This window comes from Delphinus delphis, chromosome 13 (assembly GCF_949987515.2).
Source record: "Delphinus delphis chromosome 13, mDelDel1.2, whole genome shotgun sequence".
In the NCBI taxonomy this organism is placed as follows: domain Eukaryota; kingdom Metazoa; phylum Chordata; class Mammalia; order Artiodactyla; family Delphinidae; genus Delphinus; species Delphinus delphis.
Window position 1 is genome coordinate 64,448,112 of NC_082695.1, and position 21,416 is coordinate 64,469,527.

General features: G+C 46.5%; 1 protein-coding gene across 3 annotated transcripts in view; it reads left to right on the top strand.

The window, feature by feature from the left end:
- Positions 1–21,416, top strand: part of CTIF (cap binding complex dependent translation initiation factor) — a 310,526-nt gene that overhangs the window by 73,691 nt on the left and 215,419 nt on the right. For all 3 annotated transcript variants that reach the window (XM_060029013.1, XM_060029015.1, XM_060029014.1), the window contains exon 3: positions 20,387–20,458. In XM_060029013.1, the coding sequence (XP_059884996.1) occupies positions 20,387–20,458 (72 nt within the window). The remainder of the gene's footprint in view (positions 1–20,386; positions 20,459–21,416) is intronic.

Below are 21,416 nucleotides of genomic sequence, written 5' to 3' on the forward strand. Positions count from 1 at the left end.
GCTGCCTCAGGAATGTTGGAAGGTCAAAGGTGATAAGAGGTTCCGAAACTACAGAGGGGCAGAGTGTTGTCTGCACCCAGAGGCTCGGGGGGGGGGGTCTCTTCTGCTCAGGGTCTTGGGCCCAGTGTCCACCTCTTGTACTTGTCCCCCTCAAGCCTGGGGCTCCTCTGTCAAGTAGAGAAGTTGACATGGGTGCCCTGCTTTGGAGAAAAGCCAAGTGCAACTGGCTGGCTCGCTCTCTGGGTGGGCAGAAGATCCAGACCCTCCAGCTTTTTAGAAAGCCAGAATGAACCTGTGGCTTTCCTGGAACTCAGGACCAGGAGTGGACCTGGGAAATTGTGAAGCCTTGCTGGTCCACACCTTATCCCCATTGGAGGGTAGGGAAGGCAAGATCTGCCCTGAGAGAGAAATCGATGCTTTCCTTGGCGTCCTTGAAGTTCTACAATCACAGGTAGTGTGAGCCTGTAATCTGTTCAGTATTCATTCTACAAGTGTGTATTGAGTACCTGCTCTGTGTCTAGCACTGTCCTAGGACTGGGTACCTGGGAGTGAGTGAAAGGGATGAAAAGCTCAGCCCTCGTGGAACTTATCCCAGTGGTGGATGGCAACTGCTGTGGGGAAAAATAAATCAGGAAAATGGAGTGGGGAGTGATGAAGGTCAGGAGGGGTTTGCAATTTTAAATGGGATGTCAAGGAAGATGTCACCGAAGGAGGTGGAGAGGTGAACTTGCAGATGTCTGGGGAAGGGGCAGTCCAGGCAGAGGGGACAGCACGTGCAAAGACCAGAGCTGGCAGAGTTATTCCAGGGGCAGCAAGGAGGCCGGTGTGGCTGGAGCAGAGGGAGAAAGAGGGAGAGCAGAGGAGATGCTTCAACGAGGCAGAGGGGTCGGTAGACCAGATGTACAAGGGCTGAGTCCTGGGGTCTGCCTACATTTAGAAAGCAGGAATGTGAGGGGGACCAGCAAAAGAGACCAAGAGGGGTTGGCAGTGAGGCAGGAGGAAATCCAGGTGAGAGTTGGGTGCTGGAAGCCCTGGGGAGGATGTGTTTCGAGGGTGGGGGGGGCGGGCTGACTGCTGCTGCAGGGCATTTGGGAGGAGGAGTGAGAATGACCCAAAGGAGCCACTGGGGCCGTTGGTGACCCTGATGGGAGGGGTGATGGTCCAGTGGTGGGGGTGAAGGTCAAGGAGATGGGTTTGAGATGGGAGGATAATACAGTGCAGGTCCTCCCTGTATTACAGGAGTTTCGCTGTAAAGGGGAGAGGCGCGTGGTTCTGGGGGAAGCGAGGTCACCATGGGAGCATTAACAATGAGCTGTGCGTTGATGGGAGCGGTCCAAGGCAGAGGGGCCGCTTCCTGGAGCAATGGCCTTGAACAGGTGAGAGGGCTTGGCCTCGGCTTGGGCCCTGTGGATGGGTGCGTGGGCCTAGCCTGACGTGTGCTGCCTGCCTCCCCCACTGAGTGGACTCTGGTGGCCTCCAGCAGGGCATCCCTCAAAATTTCCTTCAGGTGAAATGGGCTCTTGCAGGACAAGGGTCCCAGGAAGCTGTGCAGCTCCACCCCAGAGGAATGCTTTGTGAGTGATAGGATTTCTGTTCCCAGAGCAGCCATCGGGGAGAATTTTGGAAGGAGGGGCCCTCCCAGCGCCTCTGAGCCCCCTGTGGGGACAGCTGAGCTTTCAGGATATAGAGCAGATGGGGCAGTGCCCTCAGTCTGGGCCCTGCGCTCCCGGCTTCTGCTCCTGGGATTGGTTGGACCTAACCATGCTTGGATGTCCACATCTGGGTGGGCTGTTAAACAGATGTTGGCTTGAGGCAGAGTGTGGAAAACATTTGTACCATCTAGATGCATTCCTTAAACTTTCTGCATTCCCTGAGGTTCCCTGGGAGAATGCGAACACCTGGCAGGGTCCCAGGACCCGCCTGTGTGCAGGTGGCCGAGGGGGACATGTTTCAGTCCTGCTCCCACCAACTACCCTCCCCAACCCAAATACAGCTGGGGTCCAGACTCCAGGGGAGGGGGCAGCTGTGGCAACTCTAAGCAAGGCCAGGGTTAGATGTGTTATTATAACACACTTCTTTAAAAAAATACAATCTCTATTGACACAGCTTTACAGGAAATCTTTCTGCTAAAGCACTTTTGCTTGTTTTTATTAAATCTGATGACTATTTTAAATAGAAGCCAAAGACAAAAACAAAAATAAAAAACCTCAGAGAATGTCCTGGGCTGCCTGTCTGTGGTGGTGTTTTGATGTTTCTGGGAGAGAAAATTGTTAAGAATCTTGGAAACCTTGAGAAAACTTGAGGGAGTGGAGAAGAATGTTGCCTTTCGGTGGGTGAGGTCATTTTTTAGGATCTGAGGGATGACAGTTGACACTCAGGAAGAAAATACCTCATGATGCTTGTGAAATTGTGTTCTCCCCCACCCCTCCCCCATCAATAACTAGAAAGAAAAATGGATGGATGGATGGACGGATGGATGGATGGATGGATGGGAGAGAGAGAGAGAAGAAACAGAGAGAGACAGAAAAGTGTCCTTTTTTTCCTACAAGAGTAACCAAGAGAATGTATGTTCTAAGTTTCCCAACATGTTTGGGTACCAATTTCAAATTACACCCTCACCCACACCCACACATTTCAAAAGTGCCTGTCCTCCAGTGGATTCCAAGTCCCCAGAGGCACATCCTGAGAGCTGTCCTCACTCTGTCCTTGGGAGGAGGGGGATTATAGCCCTATTCTGCAGGAGAAAAGACTGAGACACAGAGATGGAAAATGGCCAAACCCCACTGCTTGGTGGTGGCTGAGCTGAGCCCTGGTGCCCACCCCTTCCCCACCTGCTTTTGGTTCCATGCTCGGTACAGGCTGTGACTAACAGGCTGTTGGGAAGTTAGTCTATTTTTCCCCCTGTGGAATGAGAGTTAGGATTCCAGATCTCATTGGCCATTAACCTTTTGTGGAAGAGACTGGGATGTTATATGTGGGGTAGTTTGGCACTTCTGATGTTAGTGGTTGGTTTGTGGATCATCAATGCAGTGTTCACAACTCTGGCTGCATGTTGGAATTGCTCTGGAGCTCAGACAGATCCCGCCCTAGAGTTGAGTGGAAGGGGGAGGGGCCTGGGCATTGGCATCTCATCCACCCCCACGTGACTCTGATGTCCTGCTCAGGTTGACGACCACAGCCACAGGTGGACTTGTCTGACTGCCTTCCTACCCCTCCATGTCCAGCTGCCTTCCCTTGGAAGGATAGAACGTAGGGCCATTGTAAAGAGTGGATACATTTAATGAAAGCGTGTTTTACACTGAATGCTTGTTTGCAAGTCAAATGAAGAGGCAGTGAGGGTGAAGAGAATTTCCTGTAGTTCTTTTTGATGCTCTCAGGCACTTGGAAGTCCTGGGTTTTGTCTCACGCACAGAGACCTTACAAGAGAGATGCGACCGTGCATATGTGTAGGATGGATTCAGATTGGCATGATGTCGCCTTCTCACAATGTTTTTCCTTCTCTTTCTTTTTACATTTTTCTTTACATTCTGCCTTGCTTGTTCACTGTTCCCTCATCTCTCTTTTATCCCATTCCCTCACTTCCTCCTGTCCTTTGAATCCTTTTTCCCTGTCATCTTTGCTCATAGGAGGAAGCTATCAATGGTGGACCGCCTATGAAAGGCTTAACAGAAGTGAGTTTAAGGGGACCTGTGGGGTGTGAATGTGGGGACTCATTCTTCTCCTTATTTAAAAAAAATTATTTTTAATGACACAAGTACTGTATGCATATATTCTCATGGTACATAAGAATTCAAATGTTGATTAGTTACGTCCTCATTCCACTGTCTCACCCTACCTCCCACTGGAATGATGAGTTAACCTCCTCACCTTTTCAGTGCTTTTACGTGTGTGTTTGTGTGTGTATGTGTGTGTGTGTGTGTGTATGTAAAATACGACTTACAGAAATACATTATTTCACAATCATATATCGTGGCTGGTGAATATGTTGTTCAGTAACTCACCTTTTCCCCATAGCTGTATGCCCTGGGGACTCCTCCAGGCTTGTACAGCTGCTGTGTTCTGTTTAATGGCTGCACAATTGCCCATAGTATGGACGTCCCATTGTTCAACCATTTACCTATTGCCGGGCATTTGGATTATTTCCAGATTTTCCCCTGGGAATACAAGCTATTTCAGTGAATACTTCTGAACATGCCTCATCCTGCACATATAAAACTGTTTCCTTAGGTGGACGCTGAGAAGTAGAATCAGTTTTAATAGCTGTTGCCAAATTGCTCTCCAAACGCCTGTTGCATTATTCACAGGACCACCAGTGTATTGGGACAAATGGTCTATTGTCACTTTAATTTGCATTTCCTCAATTTTTAGTGAGCTTGAGCACTTTTTAATCTGATTACCAGCCATTTTTTAAATAGGTTAAATTTTTATTTTACTTTTAAAGCAACAATTGGAAAAACAGAGACAATCAGAGAACAGAGAAAGAAGCCCACCGTAATTTTGTTTTTTAAAGGAAGAATTTTTCTTTTTTTAATGTTTTTAGCTCTTTATTTATTTTTTAAATTTTATTTATTTATTTTATTTATTTTTGGCTGCGTTGGGTCTTCGTTGCTGTGCACGGGCCTTCTCTCTAGTTGCGGCGAGCGGGGGCTGCTCTTCGTTGTGGTGCGTGGGCTTCTCACTGCGGTGGCTTCTCTCCTTGCGGAGCACAGGCTCTAGGTGTACAGGCTCAGTAGTTGTGGCGCGCGGGCTCTAGAGCACAGGCTCAGCAGTTGTGATGTATGGGCTTAGTTGCTCCACGGCATGTGGGATCTTCCCAGATCAGGGCTCAAACCCATGGCCCCTGCATTGGGAGGCGGATTCTTAACCGCTGCGCCACCAGGGAAGTCCCCACCATAATTTTATGATAAAAACTAGTGTAATTTTTGTGTATTATTTTTTCTTAATACACCTTTCAAGAGTTGAACTTATAGCATACATGTCACTTTTAGCTTGCTCGTTTATTTAGCATGGTTTCCTACACATTATTTGGTGGTTTTTGCATAAAGTATAATTGTTTAAACCTGCCAGTTACTGTTGGCTAAATAGTGAAATATAATTATAGCTAAGAATGGTTAATTCAGGCCCCATTCTAGGCTCTGGGATAAAGTCATGAACAGAATGGACCATAATCCCTGTCCTCCTAGCTCTTACTTTCAGTTGGAGAAAGACAGGTGATAGACAAAGAAGAAAATAGATGTTAGAAGGTGATGCACATGAAGGAGGCAAGAAGGGGCTGTCTGAAAGGTTTACTTAAGACTTTTGAGCAAAGATTTGGAGAAGGTGAGAGTTGAGGTCACTTAGGAGCCAGCCTTCCAAGCAGAGGGGATGTTGAGGGCGCAGCTCTGCTGTGGGGACCCCACTTTGATGAACAGCTTTGGGGCCAGTCTGGTGGGGAGCAAAGAGCCAGGTCTGTGGGGCCTCATTGGTGAGACGCCAGGAGGTTTTGAGCAGAGGAGGGACATGGTATCACTGGTTAAATTGGACCACTCTGGGTGCTGTGTGGAGAATAGGCTATAGCAAGGGGCGGGGTGGAAAGGAAGCAGGGGGACCAGGAAGTCCTTGGTTGGTCAGGGTCAGAGGTGATGGTGAATTGGAGCTGTGTGGCACCGTGGAGGTGGTGAGAAGTGGTCAGATTCTCATACTTTAAGGCACAGATAACATGATTTTCTAATGAATGACCTTGACAGTAGCCTGAGCCTATAGAAGGACAGACTTTCCAGAAATGAGATGGAAGACCCTGGAAGAGCAGCATTGGGGGAGCAAAGGTCAAGAGTTCGGGTTTTGGATGTGAAAGGTTTAAGGTAGTATTGGATGTCTTAGCAGAGAGGTTGATCAAGCAGTTAGATGTACAAAGTGGCATTCAGAAGAGGGGAATGACCTGGAGAGTCACACTTGTAAATAGTAGCATGTGGGTGGCATTTTAAGCCCAAGGAGTGAGGGAGCTTAGACAAGAGGGTCAAAGATTGAGCTCTAAGAAGTTGAGGCCGGGGCTTCCCCGGTGGCGCAGTGGTTGAGAGTCCGCCTGCTGGTGCAGGGGACGCGGGTTCGTGCCCCGGTCCGGGAGGATCCCACATGCCGTGGAGCGGCTAGGCCCGTGAGCCATGGCCGCTGAGCCTGTGCGTCTGGAGCCTCTGCTCCGCAACGGGAGAGGCCACAACAGTGAGAGGCCTGCCTACCGCAAAAAAAAAAAAAAAAAGGAAGTTGGGGCCATGAGGAGGAGCTACCAAAGGACACGGAGGGGTGTCTGTGTAACTTATTTACTCTGCGTCACAATGCTGTGAAGAAGATGCTGTTACTGTTGCCAGCATACATGAGAGGAAACAGAGGCACAGAGAGGTTGAATATGCTGCCTAAGGTCACACAGGGCGTATGCGGTCGGTGTGAGGTTTGAACCAGCTGATCTTGCTCCAGGTGCCATACGCTTAACCTCTGCTCTGGCAGCTTCTGTCATTATCACAGCTTGGGGGAGGTAGTCTGAGGGAGGAAGAGACTTTCCCAAGGGACAGCGTAAGAGGCAGAGCGGGAATATGAACTCACGTTCGCTGTGTCGAGAGCTCAAGCTCCTGATCGCTGCGTTAAGCTGCCTCCACAGCAGGGAAGGTGTGTGGGTTTCTTGTTAGTTAGTTAGTCTGTCTTAAGATCGGAGCAAGAAGCCTTTCTCCCTCTCTCAAATCTCAGCCTTTGGGCAGCATTCCCTCCCCGTCACACACAAGGTTTTCCTGGAGTATCACTGTGGAGGAAAGCGTGAGCTGCCAGCCCGTCTCTGCTCCCACCTCCTCTGTTCCCCCTCTCCTGGTCAGTAAGCCCTTGTGCCAGCCCAGAGGAAGCAGTCGAACAAGCTCCTGACTTTGAGAAGCTCCCATCTGGAGGCTGTCCCCATCTCCTCTCAGGCCCTTCGCTGGGAAAAGAGGACGTTGGGTGAGAGCAGTGGTTCCCACTAGACCTTCGAATCGCCCCCCTGGGGGGTCCTGGCACCCCCTTGATTAAGAAGCCGTGGATAAGATGGCTTTTTAAATAATTTTTCACTTTGAAATAATTTCAGATGTACATAAAAATTATAATAATAGGACAAAGAATTCCTTCACCCAGATTCTCCAGTGTTAATATCTTACCACATTTATATTTTTTCTGTCATCTCTCAATAGATAGATAGATAGATCAATTGATCAATAGATTCTGTATAGAGAGAGATTTCCCCTTTATCTCTAAACACTTCACTGTGCGTTTCCTAAGAACAAGGACATTCTCTCTCTTTTTTAAATGGTATTTTATTTATTTATTTATTTATTATTTATTTTTAACATCTTTATTGGAATAGAATTGCTTTACAATGGTGTGTTAGTTTCTGCTTTATAACAAAGTGAATCCGTTATCGACAGATGAATGGATAGAGAAGATGTGGCACATATATACAACGGAATATTACTCCCCCATAAAAAGAACATTCTCTTATAATTACAGTATAGGAAATAAACATTGATACAGTACAATTATTTAATCTATAGACCTTTTATTTCACCAGTTTTCTCAATAATATCCTTTATAGCAAAAGTTAAAAAAAAATTCTAGGTTCCTCAAAAAATTAAACATAGAATTACTGTATGATCCAGCAATTCTACTTCTGGGTATACACCCAAAGGAACTGAAAGCAAGGGCGTGACCTGATACCTGTACAGCATGTTCATAGCAACATTATTCACAATAGCCAAAAGGTGGAAGCAACCCCAGTGTCCATTAGTGGATGACTGGATGGACAAAATGTGGTCCATACATAGAGGAATATTACTGGGGCTTAAAATAAAGGAAATCCTGGCACCTGCTACAACGTGGATGAACCTTGAGGACTTTATGCCAAGAGAAGTAGACCAGACACAAAAGGACAAGTACTGTATGATCTCACTTCTATGAGGCATGTAGAAGAGTCAAATTCATAGAGAATGAAAGCAGAATGGTTGGTATCAGGGGCTTGGAGGAGGGGGGATGGGGAGTTAGTGTTTGAGGGGGACAGTTTCAGTCTGGGATGAAAAAGTGCTGCGGACGGATGGAGCTGGAGTACTGGATGGTGGTGGTGGTTGTACAGCAGTGTGAATGTACTTCATGACACTGAACTGTACACTTAAAAATATTTAAAATGGTCAATTATGTATATTTTACTACAATAAAAAATTTCTGGTTCAACATCTAACGCAAGACTATACGTCACATTGAGTTTCCAACATTTTGACTGGCTCTTTGAATTAATACCTATTTATCCCCTTTACTCATTCTGCTACTTTTTGGCTGTGTGACCCTGGCTCAGTTACTTAACCATGCTATGCCTCAAATTCCATATTTGCAAAGTGGGGGTAATACATGGGCCTTGGGATCTATGTGGAGTAAATGTTAATGTAAGTAGCAGGCTTAGAATAGTGCCTGGATTAAATGAAATCTTTATATTTTCTGGGGATGAGTCCTTTGTTACACATGTTGCAAGTGGCCTCTCACTTGTCTTTAATTGTGTTTGTGATTTCTTTTGTCACACAAAATTTTAGACTTTGATGGAGTTTAAAACTTGTATCTTGGATTTTAACCAGCTTGGAATGTGTTGTCCATGGTACTGGGAGGCAGATTCTAGGGTCATTTTTTCCTCGCTGGCTCGCTGGTTGTCTCAGTCCCTGTGTTTATTGATGGTCTCTCCTTTCCCCTGATGTGAAGCACTGTCCTTATCACATACTAAGTTCCCATTTGCAGATCTGTTTGTTTATGGGTTTGGTTGTATCAGTTGATCTCTTCCTCTCCTCTTGTGCTGATTCAGCCTGACGTGTGGCTCTGGCCTTGATACACTTTGATGTCTGGAATGGCGAGCCCCAGGGACTTCAGACACCACCCGAGGGTCCGGTTTATCCTTAGCACTTTCAGCCTCCCCCAGCCTGGGGCTTTTCCCTTTTCGCTCATCCTCCCTCAGCTTTCAGCGACTTCCTCTGTCCTCCATCAAGTCTGCTCCAAAAATACTGTCCATCCTGGGGTGCAAATGACTGATAATAAGATTTTAATTCTTTTAGCATGAAGTATTTAAAGTGTGCCGATAGAAGCAGAGAATAATAGAATAAGCATCTGTTTTGAGTACAGACTAAACATCTGTACTCCCGTTTATTAAACCTTAACCCTGTGCCATCTTTGTTTCATCTTTTTTTTTTTTTTAACATCTTTATTGGAGTATAATTGCTTTACAATGGTATGTTAGTTTCAGCTTCACAACAAAATGAATCAGTTATATATATACATATATTCCCATATCTCTTCCCGCTTGCGTCTCCCTCCCTCCCACCCTCCCTATCCCACCCCTCCAGGCGGTCACAAAGCACGGAGCTGATCTCCCTGTGCTATGCGGCTGCTTCCCACTAGCTATCTACCTTACGTTTGGTAGTGTATATATGTCCATGCCTCTTTATCGCTTTGTCACCGTTTACACTTCCCCCTCCCCATAGCCTCAAGTCCATTCTCTAGTAAGTCTGTGTCTTTATTCCTGTTTCACCCCTAGGTTTTTCATGACATTTTTTTTTTTAAATTCCATATATATGTGTTAGCATACGGTATTTGTCTCTCTCTTTCTGACTTACTTCACTCTGTGTGACAGACTCTAGGTCTATCCACCTCATTACAAATAGCTCAATTTCGTCTCTTTTTATGGCTGAGTAATATTCCATTGTATATATGTGCCACATCTTCTTTATCCATTCATCCGATGATGGACACTTAGGTTGTTTCCATCTCTGTGCTATTGTAAATAGAGCTGCAGTGAACATTTTGGTACATGACTCTTTTTGAATTATGGTTTTCTCAGGGTATATGCCCAGTAGTGGGATTGCTGGGTCATATGGTAGTTCTATTTGTAGCTTTTTAAGGAACCTCCATACTGTTCTCCACAGTGGCTGTATCAATTTACATTCCCACCAACAGTGTAAGAGGGTTCCCTTTTCTCCACACCCTCTCCAGCATTTATTGTTTCTAGATTTTTTGATGATAGCCATTCTGACTGGTGTGAGATGATATCTCATTGTAGTTTTGATTTGCATTTCTCTCATGATTAGTGATGTTGAGCATTCTTTCATGTGTTTGTTGGCACTCTGTATATCTTCTTTGGAGAAATGTCTATTTAGGTCTTCTGCCCATTTTTGGATTGGGTTGTTTGTTTTTTTGTTATTAAGCTGCATGAGCTGCTTATAAATTTTGGAGATCAATCCTTTGTCAGTTGCTTCATTTGCAAATATTTTCTCCCATTCTGAGGGTTGTCTTTTGGTCTTCTTTATGGTTTCCTTTGCTGCGCAAAAGCTTTTAAGTTTCATTAGGTCCCATTTGTTTACTCTTGTTTTTATTTCCATTACTCTAGGAGGTGGGTCAGAAAGAATCTTGCTGTGATTTATGTCATAGAGTGTTCTGCCTATGTTTTCCTCTAAGAGTTTGATAGTTTCTGGCCTTACATTTAGGTCTTTAATCCATTTTGAGCTTATTTTTGTGTATGGTGTTAGGGAGTGATCTAACTTCATACTTTTACATGTAGCTGTCCAGTTTTCCCAGCACCACTTATTGAATAGGCTGTCCTTTCTCCACGGTACATTTCTGCCTCCTTTGTCAAAGATAAGGTGACCATATGTGCGTGGGTTTATCTCTGGGCTTTCTATCCTGTTCCATTGATCTATCTTTCTGTTTTTGTGCCAGTACCATACCGTTTTGATAACTGTAGCTTTGTAGTATAGTCTGAAGTCTGGGAGCCTGATTCCTCCAGTTCCTTCTTTCGTTCTCAAGATTGCTTTGGCTATTCGGGGTCTTTTGTGTTTCCATACAAATTGCAAAATTTTTTGTTCTAGTTCTGTGAAAAATGCCAGTGGTAGTTTGATAGAGATTGCATTGAATCTATAGATTGCTTTCGGTAGTAGAGTCATTTTCACAATGTTGATTCTTCCAATCCAAGAACATGGTATATCTCTCCATCTATTTGTATCATCTTTAATTTCTTTCATCAGTGTCTTATAATTTTCTGCATACAGATCTTTTGTCTCCTTAGGTAGGTTTATTCCTAGATATTTTATTCTTTTTGTTGCAATGGTAAATGGGAGTGTTTTCTTGATTTCACTTTCAGATTTTTCATCATTAGTATATAGGAATGCCAGAGATTTCTGTGCATTAATTTTGTATCCTGCCACTTTACCAAATTCATTGATTAGCTCTAGTAGTTTTCTGGTAGCATCTTTAGGGTTCTCTATGTATAGTATCATGTCATCTGCAAACAGTGACAGCTTTACTTCTTCTTTTCCGATTTGGATTCCTTTTATTTCCTTTTCTTCTCTGATTGCTGTGGCTAAAACTTCCAAAACTATGTTGAATAAGAGTGGTGAGAGTGGGCAACCTTGTCTTGTTCCTGATCTTAGTGGAAATGCTTTCAGTTTTTCACCATTGAGGATGATGTTTGCTGTGGGCTTGTCATATATGGCCTTTATTATGTTGAGGAAAGTTCCCTCTATGCCTACTTTCTGCAGGGTTTTTATCATAAATGGGTGTTGAATTTTGTCAAAAGCTTTCTCTGCATCTATTGAGATGATCATATGGTTTTTCTCCTTCAGTTTGTTAATATGGTTTATCACATTGATAGATTTGCGTATATTGAAGAATCCTTGCATTCCTGGAATAAACCCCACTTGATCATGGTGTATGATCCTTTTAATGTGCTGTTGGATTCTATTTGCTAGTATTTTGTTGAGGATTTTTGCATCTATGTTCATCAGTGATATTGGCCTGTAGTTTTCTTTCTTTGTGACATCCTTGTCTGGTTTTGGTATCAAGGTGATGGTGGCCTCGTAGAAGGAGTTTGGGAGTGTTCCTCCCTCTGCTATATTTTGGAAGAGTTTGAGAAGGATAGGTGTTAGCTCTTCTCTAAATGTTTGATAGAATTCGCCTGTGAAGCCATCTGGTCCTGGGCTTTTCTTTGTTGGAAGATTTTTAATCACAGTTTCAATTTCAGTGCTTGTGATTGGTCTATTCATATTTTCTATTTCTTCCTGATTCAGTCTTGGCAGGTTGTGCATTTCTAAGAATTTGTCCATTTCTTCCAGATTGTCCATTTTATTGGCATAGAGTTGCTTGTAGTAATCTCTCATGATCTCTTTTATTTCTGCAGTGTCAGTTGTTACCTCTCCTTTTTCATTTCTAATTCTATTGATTTGAGTCTTCTCCCTTTTTTTTTTAATGAGTCTGGCTAGTGGTTTATCTATTTTGTTTTTCTTCTCAAAGAACCAGCTTTTAGTTTTATTGATCTTTGCTATTGTTTCCTTCATTTCTTTTTCATTTATTTCTGATCTGATTTTTATGATTTCTTTCCTTCTGCTAGCTTTGGGGTTTTCTTGTTCTTCTTTCTCTAAGTGCTTGAGGTGCAAGGTTAGGTTGTTTATTCGAGATGTTTCCTGCTTCTTAAGGTGGGCTTGTATTGCTATAAACTTCCCCCTTAGAACTGCTTTTGCTGCATCCCACAGGTTTTGGGTCGTTGTGTCTCCATTGTCATTTGTTTCTAGGTATTTTTTGATTTCCTCTTTGATTTCTTCAGTGATCACTTCATTATTAAGTAGTGTATTGTTTAGCCTCCATGTGTTTGTATTTTTTACAGATCTTTTCCTGTAATTGATATCTAGTCTCATGGCGTTGTGGTCAGAAAAGATACTTGATACAATTTCAATTTTCTTAAATTTACCAAGGCTTGATTTGTGACCCAAGATATGATCTATCCTGGAGAATGTTCCATGAGCACTTGAGAAAAATGTGTATTCTGTTGTTTTTGGATGGAATGTCCTATAAATATCAATTAACTCCATCTCATTTAATGTATCATTTAAAGCTTGTGTTTCCTTATTTATTTTCATTTTGGATGATCTGTCCATTGGTGAAAGTGGGGTGTTAAAGTCCCCTACTATGAATGTGTTACTGTTGATTTCCCCTTTTATGGTTGTCAGTATTTGCCTTATGTATTGAGGTGCACCTATGTTGGGTGCATAAATATTTACAATTGTTATATCTTCCTCTTGGATCGATCCCTTGATCATTATGTAGTGTCCTTCTTTGTCTCTTCTAATAGTCTTTGTTTTAAAGTCTATTTTGTCTGATATGAGAATTGCTACTCCAGCTTTCTTTTGGTTTCCATTTGCATGAAATACCTTTTTCCATCCCCTTACTTTCAGTCTGTATGTGTCTCTAGGTCTGAAGTGGGTCTCTTGTAGACAGCAAATATATGGGTCTTGTTTTTGTATCCATTCAGCCAATCTGTGTCTTTTGGTGGGAGCATTTAGTCCATTTACATTTAAGGTAATTATCGATATGTGTGTTCCTATTCCCATTTTCTTAATTGTTTTGGGTTCGTTATTGTAGGTCCTTTCCTTCTTTTGTGTTTCTTGCCTAGAGAAGTTCCTTTAGCAGTTGTTGTAGAGCTGGTTTGGTGGTGCTGAACTCTCTCAGCTTTTGCTTGTCTGTAAAGGTTTTAATTTCTCCATCAAATCTGAATGAGATCCTTGCTGGGTAGAGTAATCTTGGTTGCAGGGTTTTCTCCTTCAACACTTTCAATATGTCCTGCCACTCCCTTCTGGCTTGCAGAGTTTCTGCTGAAAGATCAGCTGTTAACCTTATGGGGATTCCCTTGTGTGTTATTTGTTGTTTTTCCCTTGCTGCTTTTAATATGTTTTCTTTGTATTTAATTTTTGACAATTTGATTAATATGTGTCTTGGCGTATTTCTCCTTGGATTTATCCTGTATGGGACTCTCTGTGCTTCCTGGACTTGATTAACGATTTCTTTTCCCATATTAGGGAAGTTTTCAACTATAATCTCTTCAAATATTTTCTCAGTCCCTTTCTTTTTCTCTTCTTCTTCTGGAACCCCTATAATTCGAATGTTGGTGCGTTTAATGTTGTCCCAGAGGTCTCTGAGACTGTCCTCAGTTCTTTTCATTCTTTTTTCTTTATTCTGCTCTGCAGTAGTTATTTCCACTATTTTATCTTCCAGGTCACTTATCCGTTCTTCTGCCTCAGTTATTCTGCTATTGATCCCATCTTGAGTACTTTTAATTTCATTTATTGTGTTGTTCATTGTTGCTTGCTTCATCTTTAGTTCTTCTAGGTCCTTGTTAACTGATTCTTGCAATTTGTCCATTCTATTGTCCATTCTATCTCCAAGATTTCGGATCAACCTTACTATCATTATTCTGAATTCTTTTTCAGGTAGACTGCCTATTTCCTCTTCATTTGTTAGGTCTGGTGGGTTTTTATCTTGCTCCTTCATCTGCTGTGTGTTTTTCTGTCTTTTCATTTTGCTTATCTTACTGTGTTTGGGGTCTCCTTTTTTGCAGGCTGAAGGTTCGTAGTTCCTGTTGTTTTTTGTGTCTGTCCCCAGTGGCTAATGTTGGTTCAGTGGGTTGTGTAGGCTTCCTGGTGGAGGGTACTAGTGCCTGTGTTCTGGTGTATGAGGCTGGATCTTGTCTTTCTGGTGGGCAGGTCCACGTCTGGTGGTGTGTTTTGGGGTGTCTGTAGACTTACTATGATTTTGGGCAGCCTCTCTGCTAATGGGTGGGGTTGTGTTCCTGTCTTGCTAGTTGTTTGGCATAGGATGTCCAGCACTGTAGCTTGCTGGTCGTTGAGTGAAGCTGGGTGCTGGCGTTGAGATGGAGATCTCTCGGAGATTTTTGCTGTTTGATATTATGTGCAGCTGGGAGGCCTCTTGTGGACCAGTGTCCTGAAGTTGGCTCTCCCACCTCAGAAGCACAGCACTGAGTCCTGGCTGCAGCACCAAGAGCCTTTCATCCACAGGGCTCCTTAATTTGGGATGATTCGTTGTCTATTCAGGTATTCCACAGATGCAGGGTATATCAAGTTGATTGTGGAGCTTTAATCCGCTGCTTCTGAGGCTGCTGGGAGAGATTTCCCTTTCTCTTCTTTGTTCTGACAGTTCCCAGGGGCTCAGCTTTGGATTTGGCCCCGCCTGTGCGTGTAGGTCGCCGGAGGGCGTCTGTTCTTTGCTCAGACAGGACGAGGTTAAAGGAGCCGCTGATTCGGAGGCTCTGGCTCACCCAGGCCGGGGGGTAGGGAGGGTCACGGAGTGCGGGGCGGGCCTGCAGCGGCAGAGGCCGTTGTGACGTTGCAGCCTGAGGCGCACCGTGCGCTCTCCCGGGGAGCCGTCCCTGGATCCCGGGACCCCGGCAGTGGCGGGCTGCACAGGCTCCCCGGAAGGGCGCGTGGCCAGCGACCTGTGTTCGCACACAGGCCTCCTGGCGGCGGCAGCAGCGGCCCTAGCGTCCCATGTCCGTCTCTGGGCTCCGCACTCCCAGCCGCGGCTCGCGCCCGTCCCTGGAGCTCTCTCAAGCAGCGTTCTTAATCCCCTCTCCTCGTGCACCAGGAAACAAAGAGGGATGTAAAAGTCTCTTGCCTCTTTGGCAGGTCCAGACCCCCCCCCCACCCCGGACTCTCTCCCGGCCAGCCGCGGCGCACCAACGCCCTGCAGGCTGTGTTCACGCCGCCAACCTCAGTCCTCTCCCGGCGCTCCGACAAAAGCCGGAGCCTCAGCTCCCAGTCCCGCCCGCCCCGGCGGGCGAGCAGACAAGCCTCTCGGCTGGTGAGTGCCGGTCGGCCCGATCCTCTGCGCTGGAGTCTGTCCGCTTTGCCCTCCGCACCCCTGTTGCTGTGCTCTCCTCCGCGGCTCCCAAGCTCCCCCACTCCGCCTCCCGAAGTCTCCACCCGCGAAGGGGCTTCCTAGTGTGTGGACACTTTTCCTCCTTCACAGCTCTCTCCCGCTGGTGCAGGACCCGTCCCTATCCTTTTGTCTCTGTTTAGTTTTTTCTTTTTCCCTAACCAGGTACGTGGGGGGTTCCTTGCCTTTTGGGAGGTCTGAGGTCTTCTGCCAGCGTTCAGTAGGTGTTCTGTAGGAGTTGTTCCACGCGTAGATGTATTTCTGGTGTATCTGTGGAGAGGAAGGTGATCTCCGCGTCTTACTCTTCTGCCATCTTCCCGGAAGTCGTTTCATCTTTTTAAATTAAGAAATAAATTATAGCAGTTATGGTGAAGACCCAAAACCACTCTTGTGACTTCCATGTTCGTTGTTCCCATACATACAGATTTCCCACTTTTCCTGCCTCTTTGTGTTCAACGACCTTTTCAGGAGAGGCCACCTTACCCCCCAGAGAACTTGCTCCCAGCTGTAAACCCTTCACCTCAAAGGAGAAATGCCCTGGCTGAACCAGGCATAGGGGCAGGACCGAGGAGAGTGTTCCCCAAGGGGGCCCTTCTCTTGTTCTGGAATCATCTCATACAGATAAGGACAGTTCCCGGAAGGTCTGTGTCTGGAGACTTTTCTAGGCGGGGCTCAGAAAAGGCAAAGGGGAGGGAGGTGGTGGTGGCTGCAGCCTAAGAAGAAAGAAGAGCGTGGGCAGCAGAATCCCAGCAGCAGGGAGGAGCTTTGAACGGGGAAGGGAGAGCTCCCAGGGGCTTGTAGGGTCAGGCAGCAGCAGAGAGCGGATGTGGCTGGGGGGTTGGATGCCACACGGGCCCAGTGGTACAACTTCCTGGGAGAACTGCGGTGACTCACATTTAGTTCCTCCCCGGGGGTCAGGAAAGCAGGACCCAGCTGGACCACACTCCCTCCCCCAAAAGCTTTCCCTGGGGGCCATGGCTGGGTCTGTGGGGTGGGTTTCTGTGGACTTTACTATCTTGCTAGCTTTCCTAAACACATCAGCCCTCTGCTCACTGCTTAACTGTATGATGCTCTCAGAGCCTCTTCTTCATTTCTGTCTCTGCCTGCTCTCCCAGTGGAAACCTGGATGTTGGACTCTAGCTTCCCAACCAGTGGGTTCCCCACACCCACACTCCGGGCCAGTTCAGCGTGTTCTAGCACAGCTCGGATGACGCCCTCCCCTAACAGAAGCCTTCGGACTCTTTCCACCCAGGAAGAGTCTCTGACCGCTTAGCGGGAGAGTCCTGCTTGCTGCCCTCTGCCCCTGAGCTGACCAGTGTTCCCCTGCCATGTCCACACTCGGGCTCAGTCTTCTCCAGGGATCCGGGCTCCACTGCTTTCCTTCCCTAGGGAATCCCTCCGAGAGCACACTGTCCCTTCTCAGCCTCGCCCTCCCCCTCCCCGCATTACTGTTACTGCACATCTCGCCTCCCCTGTGAAGGGAGCGCCGGTGGCAGGTCCCACACCAGAGGTGCTCAGGAAGGTTGGCCAGCGTAAAGTTAAGGATGACCTTTGACAAAGCAGGGCAGTTTCATCGGAGCGTGTAATCGCTCTGGGAAAGCCTAGCCAGGGGGCTGAGGTGGCACGTGGCTGTGCACAAAGCCTCGGCTGCCCCTCTGTGCCCGCCTGTCAGGAGCAGCCAGCGTGGCACCCCATCCCCGCCCTGCCAGGGACCACGCGGGGACCACGCTGACCCCAGGAGGAGGTGTGCCCACCCTCGAGTCACCTCTGTGCGAGACGTCAAGTCAGCGGTATGCAGCTGGGTTGAAGTGTTTGGGATGCCCCACTGGAGGAAGCCTTCTCTGCAAGGCTGTCCTGGGAGGGGACGAGAAGTGCAGGATCTAGTTCTCTCCGGGCCGGTAGTCACTGCGTGCCTTGACCATCCTCCCCACTGTCAGCCAGCCTCCAACCAGGAAAGGAGAAGCCACTCAAGTATAGAAAGCAGTAAAGCAGAGGGATTGTTTTTATAGTAGTTCAAATAGTTTACAAATATATATATATAAACACATATATACATATGTGGATTACTTTTTTTTTTTTGGCTGTGCCACACAGTGTATAAAATCTTAGTTCCCTGACCAGGGATCCAACCCACACCCCCTTCAGTGGAAGCACGGAGTCTTAACCACTGGACCACCAGGGAAGTCCCTGGATTGCTTTTTATTTTGAAGTTACTTTTGACTGATAGCAGAGGTGCAAAAATAGTACAGGGTGTTCCCACGTACCTGTCCCCTAATATGAATATCTTACATAACCGTAGTACAATGATCAGAACTAAGAAATTAACATTGGTACAATGAGACTTTATTTGAATATCACCAGTTTATCTACTAATGTCCTTTTTCTGTTCCAAGATTCAAATTTGCATCTAATCGTCATGCTTTCTTATTCTCCTCCAACCTGTGACACTCCCGTGGTCTTTTCTTATCCCTACAACCTTGACACTTTTGAAGAGTATTGGTCATTTATTTTTTGGAAAGTTCATCAGTTTGGGTTGCCCGATATTCTCTCACGATCATATTTGAGATCGTGCATTTTTGGCAAGAACACCTCAAGAGTGACATGGCCCTTCTCAGGGCATTACGCTGGGAAGTCCACGGTGGTAATATGTTTTATTACAGATAATATTATCCTTGATCACTTGGTTTAAGGTGGTATCTGATAGATTTCTCATTTTTCCCTTTTCTTCTCCTATAATTTAATAAATACCTTTGCAGAGATGCTTTGAGACTACAAATATCCAGACAGAGGGAATTTAACCCAGGGAGTTGGTTACCCAGATAATAAAAGAGCTGAGAAACTAAACAGCCACAAGGAGCCATTACCACCTCTAGGCCTGAGGCACAAAGGGAGGAGATGGTATGGCCAGAGCCCAGCGTTAGGGGTCGTGCACAGAGGGCCCATCTGGTGAGGCTGGAGCCTTGAAGGAGACCCAGTCATTGCTGGTAATGCTGCCTGAAGCATAGAGAGATGGGGGAGAAGCACCGCGGCTTCTCTCTCTTGTTGTCTCCCGTTGGCCTAGCCCAGCTGGAACCCAGCTGAGTCTGCAGGGTTCAGCCCCTCTGCAGTACAGAGCCGGGATGGGCAAGAAGTGGCTCTGAGGGCACACTCTCTTGGGACTGGTACCTTGCCTTTGCCAATTCCTTCGAACTGAGCTGTGCTGTTCAATAGGGCAGCCACTAGCCACATGTAGCTCTTGAGCCCTTGAAATTGACATGCTTTAAGCAGATTTCAAAACCTTAGTATGGAGAGAAGTATGTAAAATATCTCATTGATCATTTTTATATCAATTACTTATTGAGATAAACATATATTGAGATAAATAAAATGCATTATTGTTTAATTTTACCTTTTTCTTTTTTAAATCTGGCTACTAGATCATTTAAAATTATGTCTGCGGTTCCTATTCGTTGGCCAGCACTGCTGTAGAGTACACTTGTACCAGCCTGTATCATCGGCGTTGTAATAAAATGTCTTTCCTATACAAAGGTCATGCCCTTGACCCACAGTCGGGGGAGGGTGTGTCTAGCCAAGGTTTCACAAATCCGGGACGGTGATGGCTTTGAGCCATCCACACTCACGCACAGTTTTGACCAAGTGTGTCAAACAGAGAGAGACTGGGCTCCTCTGCTTTTTATGAATCATACAGGTGTAGGTCAAGATCAATGTTCAACGTGAGCTGGAGAGCCTATATAACATTTAACACAATAATAAAAGCACCACCATATATATAGATAACACATTACCGTGGAAGAGCTGTACTCTTACTACTACTTTATATCTATATATAGATTTTGCATAGCTTACAAAGTCCCTTCATTTCAACCTTGCAGAGTCACCCAGCCTTGCTGTCCCCATTTTATAGATGACAAAGTGAAGCCTGAGAGATTACATGGATCTCAGTGGCTCTCAAACTTCTGGTGCATCCCTTGGAAAGCTTGTCACAATGGAGAAGACAGGTGCTGCCCTCAGCGAGTGATTCAGTGGGTGGAGATTAGGACCCAGAGACCCCCTACGTGGCAGGGTTTGAGGACCGTTACACTGGTAGTTGTCATATCACACTTCGGGGCACATGAGGCCCCTGAGGTCGGTGGTGGGACTGGGCTTCTGATGGCCAGTCTGGGGCTCTTCCCCGATGCCATGCTCTCCCGTCAGTCCACAGGTCCACCGTACTTTGGGGCTGGGTGTACGGTATGATCCACACACACATGCCTCTCCTCTAGCTCCAGCCTTGACACTGTGGGGGGCTAGTGTGGCTGAAGCATGGTTAGGTGGTCAGACATGGTGCTGGTTTCTCAAAACTCATATTTACCCTCTGTGTTGTCTGGTTGGCTTTGGAAGGTAGCTGCTCTTCATCGCTTCGGTGGGCTTAGGTGGTAGGAAATGAGTTTGCCTTCCCCACACATACGCCAAAGGGCCACCTCCATGTGGCACTGGGAGATGCCAAGTGGGACCTGCTGGTACAGAAAGATTTGTCTTCGAAAACGGCTGAGCAGGGTTTCCTACTGGCTCTACTGCAGCAGGGCGGGACCGTGCCTGGGGGGCCAGGGCAGAGTGAGGATGAGCCTGTGTGTCCAGCCATCACTGACCACTCCTTTCTCCCCTGCAGTGGACGGCGGACTGCAGTGATCAGCTGGACTGCAGCTACTCCTTCTCCCGAGGGCGAGCCCCCCTGCAGCAGGTAGGGAGCCAGCTCCGTGCTCCATCTGGGGGTCATCGAGGTCTTGTCTGTCTGGGCTCCTGGGCTGTTCACCGTGGTGCTCCTGAGAGGTGGTGATGTGGGAGTGCGGGAAATGGGACAGGGGAGGGTGCAGTCTGCCCCCTGGAAAGTTCTCCCTGGATATGCAGCCCACAGTGAAGCCCTCCCTGCCCAGAACACATAGATTCATAAGATTTATTTTTAGTAGCAGCATTATTTATAATAACAAACATCTGTAAACAACTACTGATCCGTTGAGAGGAGAATAGACAAATGATACGTGATATATCCTTACAATGTACTGTAATACAGCAATAAAGTGAGTGATCTGTGATACATCCTTGCGGTGGAATGTCATACAGCAGTAAAATGGGTGAACTGGAGGTTCGCACATCAGCGATGATGATGGGTCCCAGGGTTTTGGTGGGGTGGGGGCGCACTCTGGAGATCGCTTCTGCTCCAGGTCTGCAGAGGACTGGAAGGGGCAGGCTGTGGGTGTGAGGGAAGCCAACCAGCTTCCTGGGACCAGGCTGGAGTCCGCTGCTTCTCCCCCTGCTGCTTCCCTGTGAGGTCCCGAGGGGGCGCCTGTGCGGGTCGTGTGGCCCGGAGGGAAGGAGGCAGCTGCTCCTCGAGAGCCGTCCCTGGTGACCCCCAGGTCCCGTACACCCTCTGGTTGTCGAGCTGTTCTTGTTGATACCTCATCCCACCTGTGGGAGATGGTGAGATCAGAGACCGAAAACTCCGTCTATCCCCAACCCGCGGTCCAGCCTCCCCCTGCACCTGTCCAGAGAGATGAGGGAGGCTTTGTGGGCTTCCGCAGTAACTTGCTCCCAGTTCCAAAGCGCCTGTGTTGACACATCGCCTGGCCCCACTTGCTTGTGTCTGACTTCGGTCCATGGTGCTGATGAAACCAACTCTTCTCTATTCTTTCGTGAGGGAA